Here is a 12,195-nt window from a genome sequence, read left to right as displayed (position 1 = left end):
CTCTCGCACTATGTTGATTGATATCTCTTCATTTATGTTCTCTTCCGATAATAATTTATTTAGGCATATGTTTTTGACTGTGATAACACATAAACATTCTAAAATTCACACCTAACGTTAATATAAGAACCTGTCAATTTATATTAGATTTTACTTAATTTTACACGAGTTAATTTCTTGCACAAAATATTGCATACAAGCTTATGAAGCTAAGCCTAAATTAAGTTTTTTTAAATCTGACGGAAAAGTTTGGTGAATGTGATGGAAATCATGTTATTATATGCAACTGGATGTAAAGAAAATTAATTGTCTTTTACATAACAATCTAATTGAAAAGCGATAGAATATACATCGATCGCTGAAATTACGCTGTTGTTATACTACAATAGGGAATAGATTCTCACTATGCATTTCTCTTATTATGGTAACCACTAATCGCAAAATGTCGATAAGACTGCCAACTTATTGAGTTTAAAAACCGGCCATTTCTAGATCGAATAGCTATGTTGATCATTTAGTTATTGTCTGTGAAGTGATGAAACATTCAATCCAGCAAAACCACAGTTCTGTAATCAATCATTCGTTCCGATTTGCAATCATTAAGTCAAGCACCAAGCCAGTGACCGTAACGCCAATGACTACCTCTGCACTGGTCAGCTATTTGCAAAAAGGCAATTTACTGATATTTGCGACTTGCATCAGCTCCACAAGAAATCCCCGCTGGGGCTGCTTCCTTCACGTGGACTAGGGTAATCAAAACCCATTTCGCCACTCAAATATGGATCAGCAAATATACACGATCGTGCCCAGCTGTATGTGCATAGAATCGCATGTGTGTTAGCCCGAGCAGAAAGGGATGACAAACGAATACCAAATAAAGGTATTGAAATTAAATGCTAGCATACTGTAATATATTTTTCATAAAGTGGGGATATGAGGCAGAATACCAGAAATTAATACCATAAATATGCATGAATAAAACCTGAATACAGTCATCTCTCCCTTACTCGATATTGAAGGGACCATCGAGTTAGGGAGGTATCGAGTTACAGAACACAAAAGCAGTGCAACTGCGTTTCAAGGGACCATCGAGTTAGCCATGAAAACCAACTTTTACTATGGTTCTCTAACTCGATATCGAGATACGGAATATCGAGTAAGGGAGAGTTAACTGTAATAATAAACTGAAGCAAATTAATACTGAAAGCATAACAAAACATCGGAAAAACACTACAAAAGCTATTATGCCGTTCTATGCATAATTGTCCCGTGGTCCATTAGGTTTACATAGAGCATGGGACAAGAAGCCGTAGACAGGCAGTAATTATGTTATTGGATAGGTATTGAAATCAAATCAGTAACAGAACAGTTGATACTCAACAACGAAACGTGCTCTCATTTATTTTACAGAATTTCACTTATCATCATTCACTTATTATTTATCGCAAGAAATCAAGAAGGATAGCTTATCAGTAGCTGATTCTGTTATGATACCATAATTTGGCCTTCATTCCTATCCATATAATAGCAAGTGGAAAATTAGTCGAGGTATTATAGTTTATTCTGGTATGTGCTTGCTTTAGATTTGCTATTTCTTTCCGATCGAGTCGTGTGTGGTGCAAATCAGCAGAACCTGGAAGGGTTCAATGCATTTGCAGCGCGATGCACACTGCTGGGTTGTGTGAAAAATGCCATATTAACTCCGTCGTTAGGTCGGTGGTGGTCACACGGTGATCAATAATTCATAACTTTCCAGTAGTTTTCGCAATTTTCCCACCACGCCATTAGGTGTGAGTCAATGCCGATAGTAGCGGGTGGCAATGTTTGAATTGAATGATTGAACAAATGAAGGGGACGGACTCTTTTGTGCCACTTTGAGTGATTCAATGTTTACTGCAGAAATTTTTTACTCCCAGTACCAGGAACTATGAGCAATATTAGAAAACAGGTGTAAAAAAACATCAAACGTTTCTGTCATACCTGCGATAAACCTGAGAAATCTGAAAAGTTTACGCTTTTCTATAATCTAGTCTATTTTTTTCTTTGTCTTGGCAACCGGAAAAAACCGAGATCTGCTAGTTTCAATAAGGTTTAAGATGGTTATAAAACCAGTGTTGATAGACTCGCACTCAAATGTCAATCAATACGCTCTCCCGTGAGAGCAAACTCATTAGAGATCTGCTACGCAAATCTCACGCTTGATATTTTGATGCAAAATCAACTCAATCAACTCAAACCGTAAAAAATAATTCAGTCGCAAAACCCGGCCAAAACTCATGAAACCCGAATGTTGTTGTTTACGTTAGAAAGGAATACTATAATTTTACCAGACTAACAAGAAATTATTGCCGTTTGTGAGTAAACTGTGGAAATACGAGACAATGAGTGAAAAATGTGAGCCAACTCAACCACGATTTTTTGATAGCTGAGTTGCGTGATTGACAACTCACGCATGAAAAATCTCAAGCGTGAGTTGTGAGAAATTGAGTTTTTCACAACACTGTATAAAACCTCGGAGCTAAACCTCAAATTTTCAAGAACACTAGTCTAGAGAACCTAACAGTGCTCTGAGCTAAACATTTGATGGATTGATCATCACAAGCATGTAACCTATCGATCTTATATAATTTTCAACGCGAACGGATGTCAGGTCCTCTAGATCTGTGAAAGGCCATAACAAATCCTTTCCCTATTCTAAACTCCCAGTTATTTATTATGAAGTGCAGAGGACACCTCCGCTTCCATAAAGCAAATAACACGTCAACATTTCCCTCCCATCTCCAAATTGATCTGCATTCGGATGCAGCAGGCGCCGTTATTGTTTGTTTAATAATGAGAGCACCAGTACATACATACACATTGAGGATGCTACTGATGCTGAGTAGCGTCTGATGGTACAGCTGTTCTTGCAACAACAGAGTAGCAACTGCGGGCGGTCAATCATGTTCATGCTCATGCTCAGCTTCTCCCTGAAATCAATCAGTAATGTGAAAAGTGACAATTTAACAGTTGCTTAGGAAACGGATTTGGAACTGTAGTGCATTGCGCTAAACAGAATTTCTCTGTCTTTTAGACTGAAATCAGTACCCGAAAACTTCAAAAGGCAGCGTCAATTTATTACGTATCGCTCTCCTCCCGTCCGTAATGCTTTATGTATGAACATTTATTTTGTATGAGACGTGACGCTTGAGCGTTCTCCCCTTCGTCCAGAGCGTTACGTTATTTATGGACGGCGCCAAATCTGAGTTAACTTCGCTTATTTACGATTCATTTACGCTTAATTGCAATTTATTACAATAGGCAAAAGAGTGGATAAGCATTCAATTTGCACAAATATTTAATTTACATATTTTTTTAGGCAATAGCTGGTTCAACTACCATAAGAATCACTACAAATCATCTAAGAAATCACTACAAATTCCGACTCATCGCTTACAGTAGTAGGTTGACCGCAAACCTGCAGACTCGTTCCCGTCCAGTTGGATTTCCGAGAATCCTCATCGATCAGCTTTCCAAGCACCACGATTGTGAATCCCACATGGAGTATTACATCTGCAACAGAACAGACACGTCACCAATAAATCATCCAGTTACTGTATCACTAAATGAAATCCGACAACGATTTCTCATTCATATTACAAATAATGCTCGCAAACTGGGACACGTTCAGAAATGGGCTGAAGTTCCAGTTCATATATGAGAGGTCCAGCACTAACAACACGTCCCCAAAGAGAACCGCCAGCAAATGGATTCCAAGCAGAAACAGCAGTGGAAGAAGGGCTGATTTTCTCTTCTAAACATGGAGTAATATAAAGATTAATACGAGGTATGAAATGTTTTCAAACTAGACTTGTGCACCTTTAAAATTCCAAACAGGAAGCTAGCGCCTGCCAAAATCCACAAAGCTCCCAGTAGCCATGCCCAGGTTCCAATCCAGTATACCCAAGTGTCTGAAATGGAACGTTTATGTAGGTTAAAATAATAAAAAATACTGCATATGCAAGTACAAAACGACAGCTGCGAAAAATATACGTGCACATCTTCTTTCACGTACAGATATATGGTTAAAATTGATACGACGAAGGCTCCAAAGCCAATGGCGAAGCCGTGATACAAAATATAACGCCGCAGATACAAATCCATCGCACTGGAAGCTTAGAACGAACTGCAAAAGTTGGCGATTGACTTGATAGATTGATGTGATTGCAACAATCATGATGTTATCAGTATACACTGGTCTAAGAAATTTGAGCTTTGAGAAATGATTGCATTCATAAGCTCAATTGAGGATGCAAAATAATAACGCCCAGTAATCGTACACAAAGGATCTTGATAAGATATGACTCTGCCAGAGTCGTAAATAATCAGCTGAATGATTTCCGATCAGTGCGAAAATGAACAAAAACAAATTCCGCTAGCACGAAGCCAATCTGAGTAAGAGAGCAAATGCGACAAGAAAGAGAGTGAGTGCAACACACGCACATATTCAGTGACACTCACTGTTTGTGTCATTTCAATATTCAATTTCACCTAAAGGCACCGACATTTAGAATTGAATATGCAAAATTGCAAATGAATTTTATATTATTGGTGTAAGAAAACGGTAATGTGATGCCTCCATAATTGATGGATCATGATGGTCTTTTAAGGACATATAGGAAGGAATCCCTGTCTTGGCTGTGAAGATGGCTTCCTCACATATACAAACACATTTCAGGAAGTCCGCATTATTTCTCAAAATATTTCACTTACCAGCACTAAATCCACTCCCATATTGCTAACGAGACATTAGAACACTATTAGCTTACAATTTCTGTAATTTTAATACTAGTAGCTGGTGGAAATTCCATGAACCGTGTTAATTTTCAACACGGACGGTTAACTTTGCTACAATTGCTTACACTTATACGCCTGCGAACGAAGAACACTTTTCGCCGAATTTTACCACTTTCGCTAAACGTAGAACCTCCAACACAGTTTACTTTCAATACTTCTTAATTGAAGAACAATTACTGGTTGATTTCTGATAAAAACTACTTACAATCTCACCAAACCGTGCTAAAAACAATCACTTGATCAACACATTTCGCTTTTTTTTTATTTTTCTAATTTTACGCCGGCTGCTCGCTTGCAGGGCTGTCAGATATGTTGATGGTTACGTATGACATCAAGCAATCTTGTTTAGTCGAATGGGAAAAAACTCAAATTGAAGTAGCGATTACTGGCAACAACGTGTAATCAATTGTAATTTCACTATTATCAACAAATAGGAGAATATTTTTTGTGTACCACTACTTTTATACAGTTATTAGTGGATTCAAAGGAGTTTCACATTAAGAAAAAAGTACAACTTTTGCAATTGGCAGGTGTTTTCCTGGGGTAGGGTTTCGTTCTACTTCGTCGTAAGCGCTATTATTCGTCAATTTGGGAGAAATTCTTAAGGGGCACGATCCGTCATGAATCCTTGTGGTATCGATGATTATTTGGTTTAGAGTTAGTGAGCATCGATTTTCATTGTAATTTCAGACTGACACTGTTTTATTTCACAACTTACCTGCATTTGCCAATGTTCACCGGATTACTCGAAAATAATCATTTCATGAGGAGTACATTTTTACTTACAAAACTGATTTAAATTCCTATAATCTGGGAATATGGTGTTCGGGTTGACAATCACATTTCTCACTTATACCATCTACAGATGTTCTTGCAATAACAAAAACATGCACAAGACACCAGCAGTGAAGAATTTCAAACACATTTACCCCAATTTTTCAGCCTTTCATGTCAGGAAAATCACTTCAACTCCCGGAGAACACACATTACTTTCATATTTAATTTAAATATTCCGCTTAATACCCAAAACATCTGAGAAAACTGCTTTTCAAAACATGAAACTATGGAACAAACTTGATATTGATATTGTCTATGCGTTATACATCGCAACTTACTAAACAACTTGCGCATCAAGCAAAATGTGCTAATAAAAACAATCGCATTTCATGTTCGACTTGTACAGAAATCGAGAGGGATTCGCAATAAGGGCCTATCTGACAAATCAATAACAATGAGAAAATAACCAATGAAATTCTCATGTGCAATTTTTAGTCCCAATTGGAGAAAATATACTCAAGCTTTAACCTTTCCACTTTAATACACATTTCATAAACCTAGTTTTAAAATCCTCATCAATACCACACACATCTCCTACAATTTCCCTAGCTATTTCGTACTAAAAAAATATTATAAGGTTTCACCTTAAACGCACTCAAGGATGCCGGTATCGCCCAATGTTATGAGCCTGTAATCGATATTATTTTCAGTGTTGCCTATTACTTTTGCGCCATGTTTACATTCTGGTTTCAATTAAGCCCGCCATGTACGCCTTGTTTATTTTTTGTTTGCAGTGTCGCCGTGTTTTGATTTCGATTTCAGCTGATGGGCGCATATCACATTGATAAACAAAAACACAGGCGTAATCAATAAAGTGTGTGGTTTGGCATGAGGTGAAGTTTCGTCTTCTACAAATTTGCCTTTTTTTGAATAGTTAAATTATCGATAGGGGAAAAGTTCAAGTGCAGTGAATAGACAATCGAGCTACAATTTCAACGCTATATTTTCTTAAATTGTGTACATTTTGTCAGTTTCGCCTGATTCGCGAATCTTTCTAGAAATATACTCGCACTGCATTCCGAACACACACCATGGAAAACACGATTCGGGGTGGCATCATCAAAACATGGCTGCCAGAACTATTTATCTATCTCTTCCTCTAAATGCAAGAAGTTAACATACAATTTCCAAAAACAAACAGTGAAAATGTCGTGAAATGACGTTTGCAAACCTTTTTCATTTATTTTATGATCTTTGCACTATGCCGATAGTGAAAAATCTTTCTTTTGTTACGTTGTACAGACAGGTATTTAAAATCCCAATTTCCTCCTATCGGTCTGTAAACAAACCAATCACAAGACTTAGCATGACTCATTCTGGCTGGCACTAGAATGGTATAAAAATCTTCCAGTACCGTCGTTGGGGGTGACAATGGGTCAAAAAGGGATATGTGCGATTTATTTTTTGAATAACTATCGCAATTTAACTCCAATAAACTTCAAATTTGGTGTGTATGTACTTTGATGGTACATTAACAACTGTTCAAAAAACTAAAGACAAATATTTATTCACAGCGGCACCACAAGTGAATGAAAAATGACCCAATCTCACCCCATAGAGGGGGTGACATTGGGTCACTGTAATTAAAGTAACTTGTTTTTGAGAATATGATTTCAAATCCATTCACAACTGAAAAATATTGATAAAAAACGATGCAAACAAGACAAAAAGATATCTAAGATGTTTCACAAGTATGATAAACCCACTTAAAAGAAAAATTATACAGAAAATTGAAGAGCTATGAGAAAAAATATGTAAACCCAACATTTATTGTCAAGTTTACATAAATTTTCTTGGTTTTCCCTCAAATTGTCTTCAAAGTCTCATCCCCATTGCTATAAAGCCCATTCAGTTTCCCCAAAGGTGTACTGAAACAGTGGTTATTTTAAACCTTCGCAAATAGTTAAATTTCGGTGCAAAATTCCACGATCAATAAATTTCAGGCAGAAGTTGACGTCATAATCCCAGTATTTCAGCGATCCAACTGATTTGTACTTCCGTGAGATGTTTCTATAATATGAAAACACTGATAGATAATTAAATTTAGAAAAAAACACCCTTTTGATAAAAAAAAATTACGATGTTGCTGCGCACGAAACACAATTGCTGGTTTGAGAAGTTGTCAAAACGCATTGTATTGTTATTCAATGCACGAAATACTCTAGTAGACTTGTTTGATTTTTCAGAGATGCTGTATATAGAAAGAATAAACACATCTTAATGAAAAAAGAGAACACCCGGCACCGTAAAATGTCAAAAAAGTGGACTTGGAATTTCATTTACTATCGTTCTTGCTTGACCCAATCTCACCCCCATTTTCAATGTTTTAGGCATCGTACCGAAAAAAATGATTTTTTTGTGGGAAAATCAAACAGATTCCGGAAAATACCTGTGATGTGTAATAAAAAGACTTTCAACATTCTACTAATACAACGATAGAGGCTGGAGTACATGCGTGATACTTTGTACAGGAGAAATTTTATGTTGTAAATTTTATCTAGTTTCAACATGCGAGTTTATTGATGAAGCAAACATAAACGACTATTTCTAAAAATGTATATTGTTATGAATTATGTGTAATAATATGTTCCCCAACATAGGATTTATTAATTTTAGTAATATCAGCGTTATTAGCTGAAATATTTCACAAAACATATTTTTCCGTTTTGACCCAATCTCACCCCCTAGACCCATTGTCACCCGCATCGACGGTAGTTAAAATCTCGAGGATCTGCTATGCATCTTGAAGAATCAAATCAATTAGCTTGTGTGTGAGAATTATTCATGGTTAGTTATGTAGGTTACAGATCTCCGGTGATAACGTAAACAAAAATTACTGCAGATGGATTTCAGAAGATTCTGAAAACAGGTAGAACTGCGTTTCCATTGTGTTTCTTCTGCTGTAACAGACCGCGGGAAAAAATAAGTTTTCCGTGATCGCTTATTTTTGTGTTCTGGAACCCGCACCTGAGGACAATTCAAGTTTTCCATAGACAGATCAAACGAAATATTATATGCAAAAATTAGAGCCATCAAACTTGGATTTTATAAAACAATATAGCACGAAAGAAACAACTAGTGGTTCGATTGATAAAACAACATTCTGAATAAATTTCTTGTAATTGAATAACTTTCATTCAAAAATAGCTTGCATCATTTACTTAAACCAATTACAGGCACACATGTTTCAAGTGATTTCATGTAGTTATCTGTCGAAATTTCATTAGAAAAAAATACATGAGGAAACGAACTTACAGCATACCGAAAAAGGTCAATTTGCATACCAATCGGCATTTCTTACTTTTATTCTGAGCACAAAGTATTCATGAATGAATCGCGCCCGCTATTTTAAATATAATTTCACCCATTTTAAGTGATCTTAAAAAGCTTAATTCAGTTTACTCAAAAAAAAAAGAAATGAAGATATGACCTAAATTGTATCGTATAAAATTTCAATACTCTCTACCAAACCACGATTTACGAAAAGTAAAGCAAATGTTTTTCGGATACTTTCCTTTCACATACACATTAAACCGTACATTTTTCAGACACACTAATACAACAACATTATAGTCATTGATGATCAAATCAGACTTACGGAGCGTTGAACGTTAAGGTGAAGTAGGCCGTCATTGAAATTTGTATGTGTCGTTGATGATTCATCTCACGATTTCAAATCAAAGAAAATCAGTATGATTTGCACTCACACAGCTGAAAAATTATCAGCATACTCTAAGCATGTTAGCGCGTACAGTGATACTTTTTCAAGTTAACATAAACTATCAAGACTGGGTTTTATCACTCTGAAATGCAAACTGAAAAGTCATTATTATTGCCAAGAAACAAATGACGGGCTACTTAGCCTTAACGATCGACACCAGTCACACCACTTTTTGATACAAGTTTCTTCCCGGCCCCTATGTGACTTACTTCGCCGGCCATTTATTTTCACTACGAAAAACCTTCGTACTTCTTCACTGAAGGATTTCATTCCAATTGCACGCCGTAAAAGTTCTAAAATTTACGAAATTTTATGAAATTTCCTCAACGACCGCGTAAAATTGAGAACGTAAACAAAGTTCAATCCGTCGTACTGAAAAAAAAAGCTTGTGCGCATCAATGTGTGCGCAATGCTCGACGTAAAAATACGGTTCCTTTGATTTTGTTTTTTTCGCTGCACTGTGAGCAAATGCTTAATTGTTCGGTCAAAAGGGATTGTGTTTTTATGTTTGGGCTGAATTTTGATGGCGAACAATGAATTTTAAAGGAAATCAGTATATTCCATCATGGTCAAGGAATGGAGGTAGATGCCCGTAGATCAATATATTCTAGTGAAACATTGTATTATAGCGTTGATATGTTGCGTTTTGACCACTCACTATATCACAGTGAGCCGTAAGTTGTGAGACGGATCTGGAAACTAATTGCGACAGAAACGAAAACGATGCGAATTGAGAATTAGGCAAGATACATTTTCTTTGCATTATTTCCAAAAATTGATCCAGATTTAGCAAAATCTTATTGCACACTGCTAAAGCCGTTTTTATTAAAAAAAAAAAATGTTTGGCATTGGTTTGTATCAGCATCATTCACTGCAATACTGGGCAAATTGCAGGAGGTGGATGAGAATCAGTGTAGAAAAAGTAATTGACAAACTGAATGAGCCTCGGTGCGTGCCATAAATTCTTTTGTTCTTTTGTTGGTGCTGTCTCGCTCTCTCACGGGCAACTTGAAAACAGGGCGCAAAGTGAAAGTCAAACGTTTTATAGCATGCATAAGCTACTGCACGTTCCACCAGATTCATGCATGTATTGTGCAAGCAACATTCACACAAAGAAGAAATCAACTATGGTGGATTCTACTGAGGGTCGGCGTTGTTGATTGTATATTGAAATATACAGACACTGGACTCTGCAAAAATCGTGAAAATTTATCTTCTCTACGATTTCTAAGTATCTTGCTTAAGCAGATTTGAAGACAAGTTTGAGAACATCCATGAATTAATAATTATTGAATTCAAATCCTTGATCAATTTTTTTCCTTTGTTGTGGAAGTTTTCAAGCTTTAGTTTCAAATATTTATCCACATGAATTCATTTTATCATATTATCCTAGGATTTGCGAAGGACCACGCTTTATGTTACCATTTCCAATGAACAAACTTCATCGTATCGATTCGTTTCGCTAGCACATACATAAAAATTTTGCATATCGCAAACTCATTCTTGCGCAATAGATTCATCGAAGATGAAACAAAATAAAACGCCCTAATATAATAATACTCTTCCTTTTTATCTTTCCAGTTATACATGACGGACGGTGTCAAGATTTTGGATACGATGGAGAAAAAGGTGAGTTTAATTTATTTTGCTACTATTATTTGTTTTGTTTTGGTTGATATCTAGTATCTGCTTCTTCTTGAGAAGCAGACTTTGTCTCCATTAGGACGTTACACCATATATCTGGTGGAAGCATATAAATGAAACAATTTTTTTTTTAATATCTGAAACTAGCATTGAAAAACGCAGCTTACGTTTTAAAGTCGACATAAACAGCATAAATACAAACAGCTCTTTCTTTCGTTTATCGATTTGAAAGGAAACAACAACTTTTCCATATCTGTTCCATATACTGTGCCGGTTCGTATCCACACAACACCTCTAAAATCTTCTTCTTTTTCTTGGCATCACGTTCTCACTGGGACAGAGCCTGCTTCTCAGCTTATGAGCACTCCCACTGTTATTAACTGAGAACTGTCTTTGCCAAAGTTGCCATTTTTGCATTCGTATATCGTGTGACAAGTACGATTATACTCTATGCACAGGAAAGTGAAGAAAATTTTCCTTACGAAAAGATCCTGGACCGACTAGGAATTGAATCCAGACACCTTCAGCATGGCTTTGCTTGGTAGCCGCGGACTCTAACCATTCGGCTAAGGAAGGCCTCCAAAATCACCTTCCGTTGTATACCGTGGAGATTTAAAGGTGACGTTTCTAGTAACAATTCTGCACGAATCATATTTACAAATCTGGAAACTCAAATCTTTGATTATTTGAACAGCTTCGCATTAGCAACAATAATGAAGATACTTATAGCCCGAACAAAGTTGTTTATTTATCCATTCGATGCATTGTGATCTATAGCTAGGCACTACGATGAAGTCATCATCAAATTAGAGTACAATCAACAATGCACCCAGAATGACAGTGGCAACATGCTATCAATTTGAACAAATTGGTCCATTTCCAGATCTGTGCATCCGTTGCACACCATTGGGCATAGAAAGGTTCATTGTATTAATATTGTCACCATTATCCAGAATGGCCTTCACAGGAATTGATATTAATTAAATAATTGTACCTTCATGGATGGTGTACAGTTGCAAAGTGTCGTTAATTCGACCATTCCTGTCCTCCCGACAACCACATCTGTAGGGGCAATGGTTGGTCATGAATCGATTGATCAAGGCTTAGAAACCACTGCACAGTGGGCAAGAACGGACTAAACCAGCAACTTCAAGAAG

At 36.5% G+C, this 12,195-nt stretch overlaps 2 protein-coding genes across 12 annotated transcripts in view; one reads left to right on the top strand and one right to left on the bottom strand.

Annotated features, from left to right (window-relative positions):
• LOC5566344 (carbonic anhydrase 1) overlaps window positions 1-12,195 on the top strand; it is a 117,928-nt gene that overhangs the window by 59,649 nt on the left and 46,084 nt on the right. For all 11 annotated transcript variants that reach the window (XM_021841067.1, XM_021841065.1, XM_021841058.1 and 8 more), the window contains exon 3: window positions 10,976-11,023. In XM_021841067.1, the coding sequence (XP_021696759.1) occupies window positions 10,976-11,023 (48 nt within the window). The remainder of the gene's footprint in view (window positions 1-10,975; window positions 11,024-12,195) is intronic.
• On the bottom strand, window positions 3,260-4,207 carry LOC110675608. The gene is made up of 4 exons (XM_021841069.1): window positions 4,008-4,207; window positions 3,859-3,950; window positions 3,640-3,793; window positions 3,260-3,552 (listed from the first exon to the last, which is right to left on the bottom strand). Exons 1-4 carry the CDS (start codon window positions 4,141-4,143, stop codon window positions 3,401-3,403), a joined length of 534 nt encoding a protein of 177 aa, XP_021696761.1. The 5' UTR covers window positions 4,144-4,207; the 3' UTR covers window positions 3,260-3,400.

The sequence above is a fragment of the Aedes aegypti genome, chromosome 2 (assembly GCF_002204515.2).
Source record: "Aedes aegypti strain LVP_AGWG chromosome 2, AaegL5.0 Primary Assembly, whole genome shotgun sequence".
In the NCBI taxonomy this organism is placed as follows: domain Eukaryota; kingdom Metazoa; phylum Arthropoda; class Insecta; order Diptera; family Culicidae; genus Aedes; species Aedes aegypti.
This window is presented reverse-complemented; position numbering and strand designations above follow the sequence as displayed.

Coding starts and splice junctions, on each gene's coding strand:
- LOC110675608 (XM_021841069.1), bottom strand. CDS start 4,143: ATGGATTTGTATCTGCGGCGTTATATTTTGTATCACGGCTTCGCCATT. Junction 3,951..4,007: donor TTTTTCGCAGCTGTCGTTTT/GTACTTGCATAT, acceptor GTTCCATTTCAG/ACACTTGGGTATACTGGATT. Junction 3,794..3,858: donor TCCTGTTTGGAATTTTAAAG/GTGCACAAGTCT, acceptor CTCCATGTTTAG/AAGAGAAAATCAGCCCTTCT.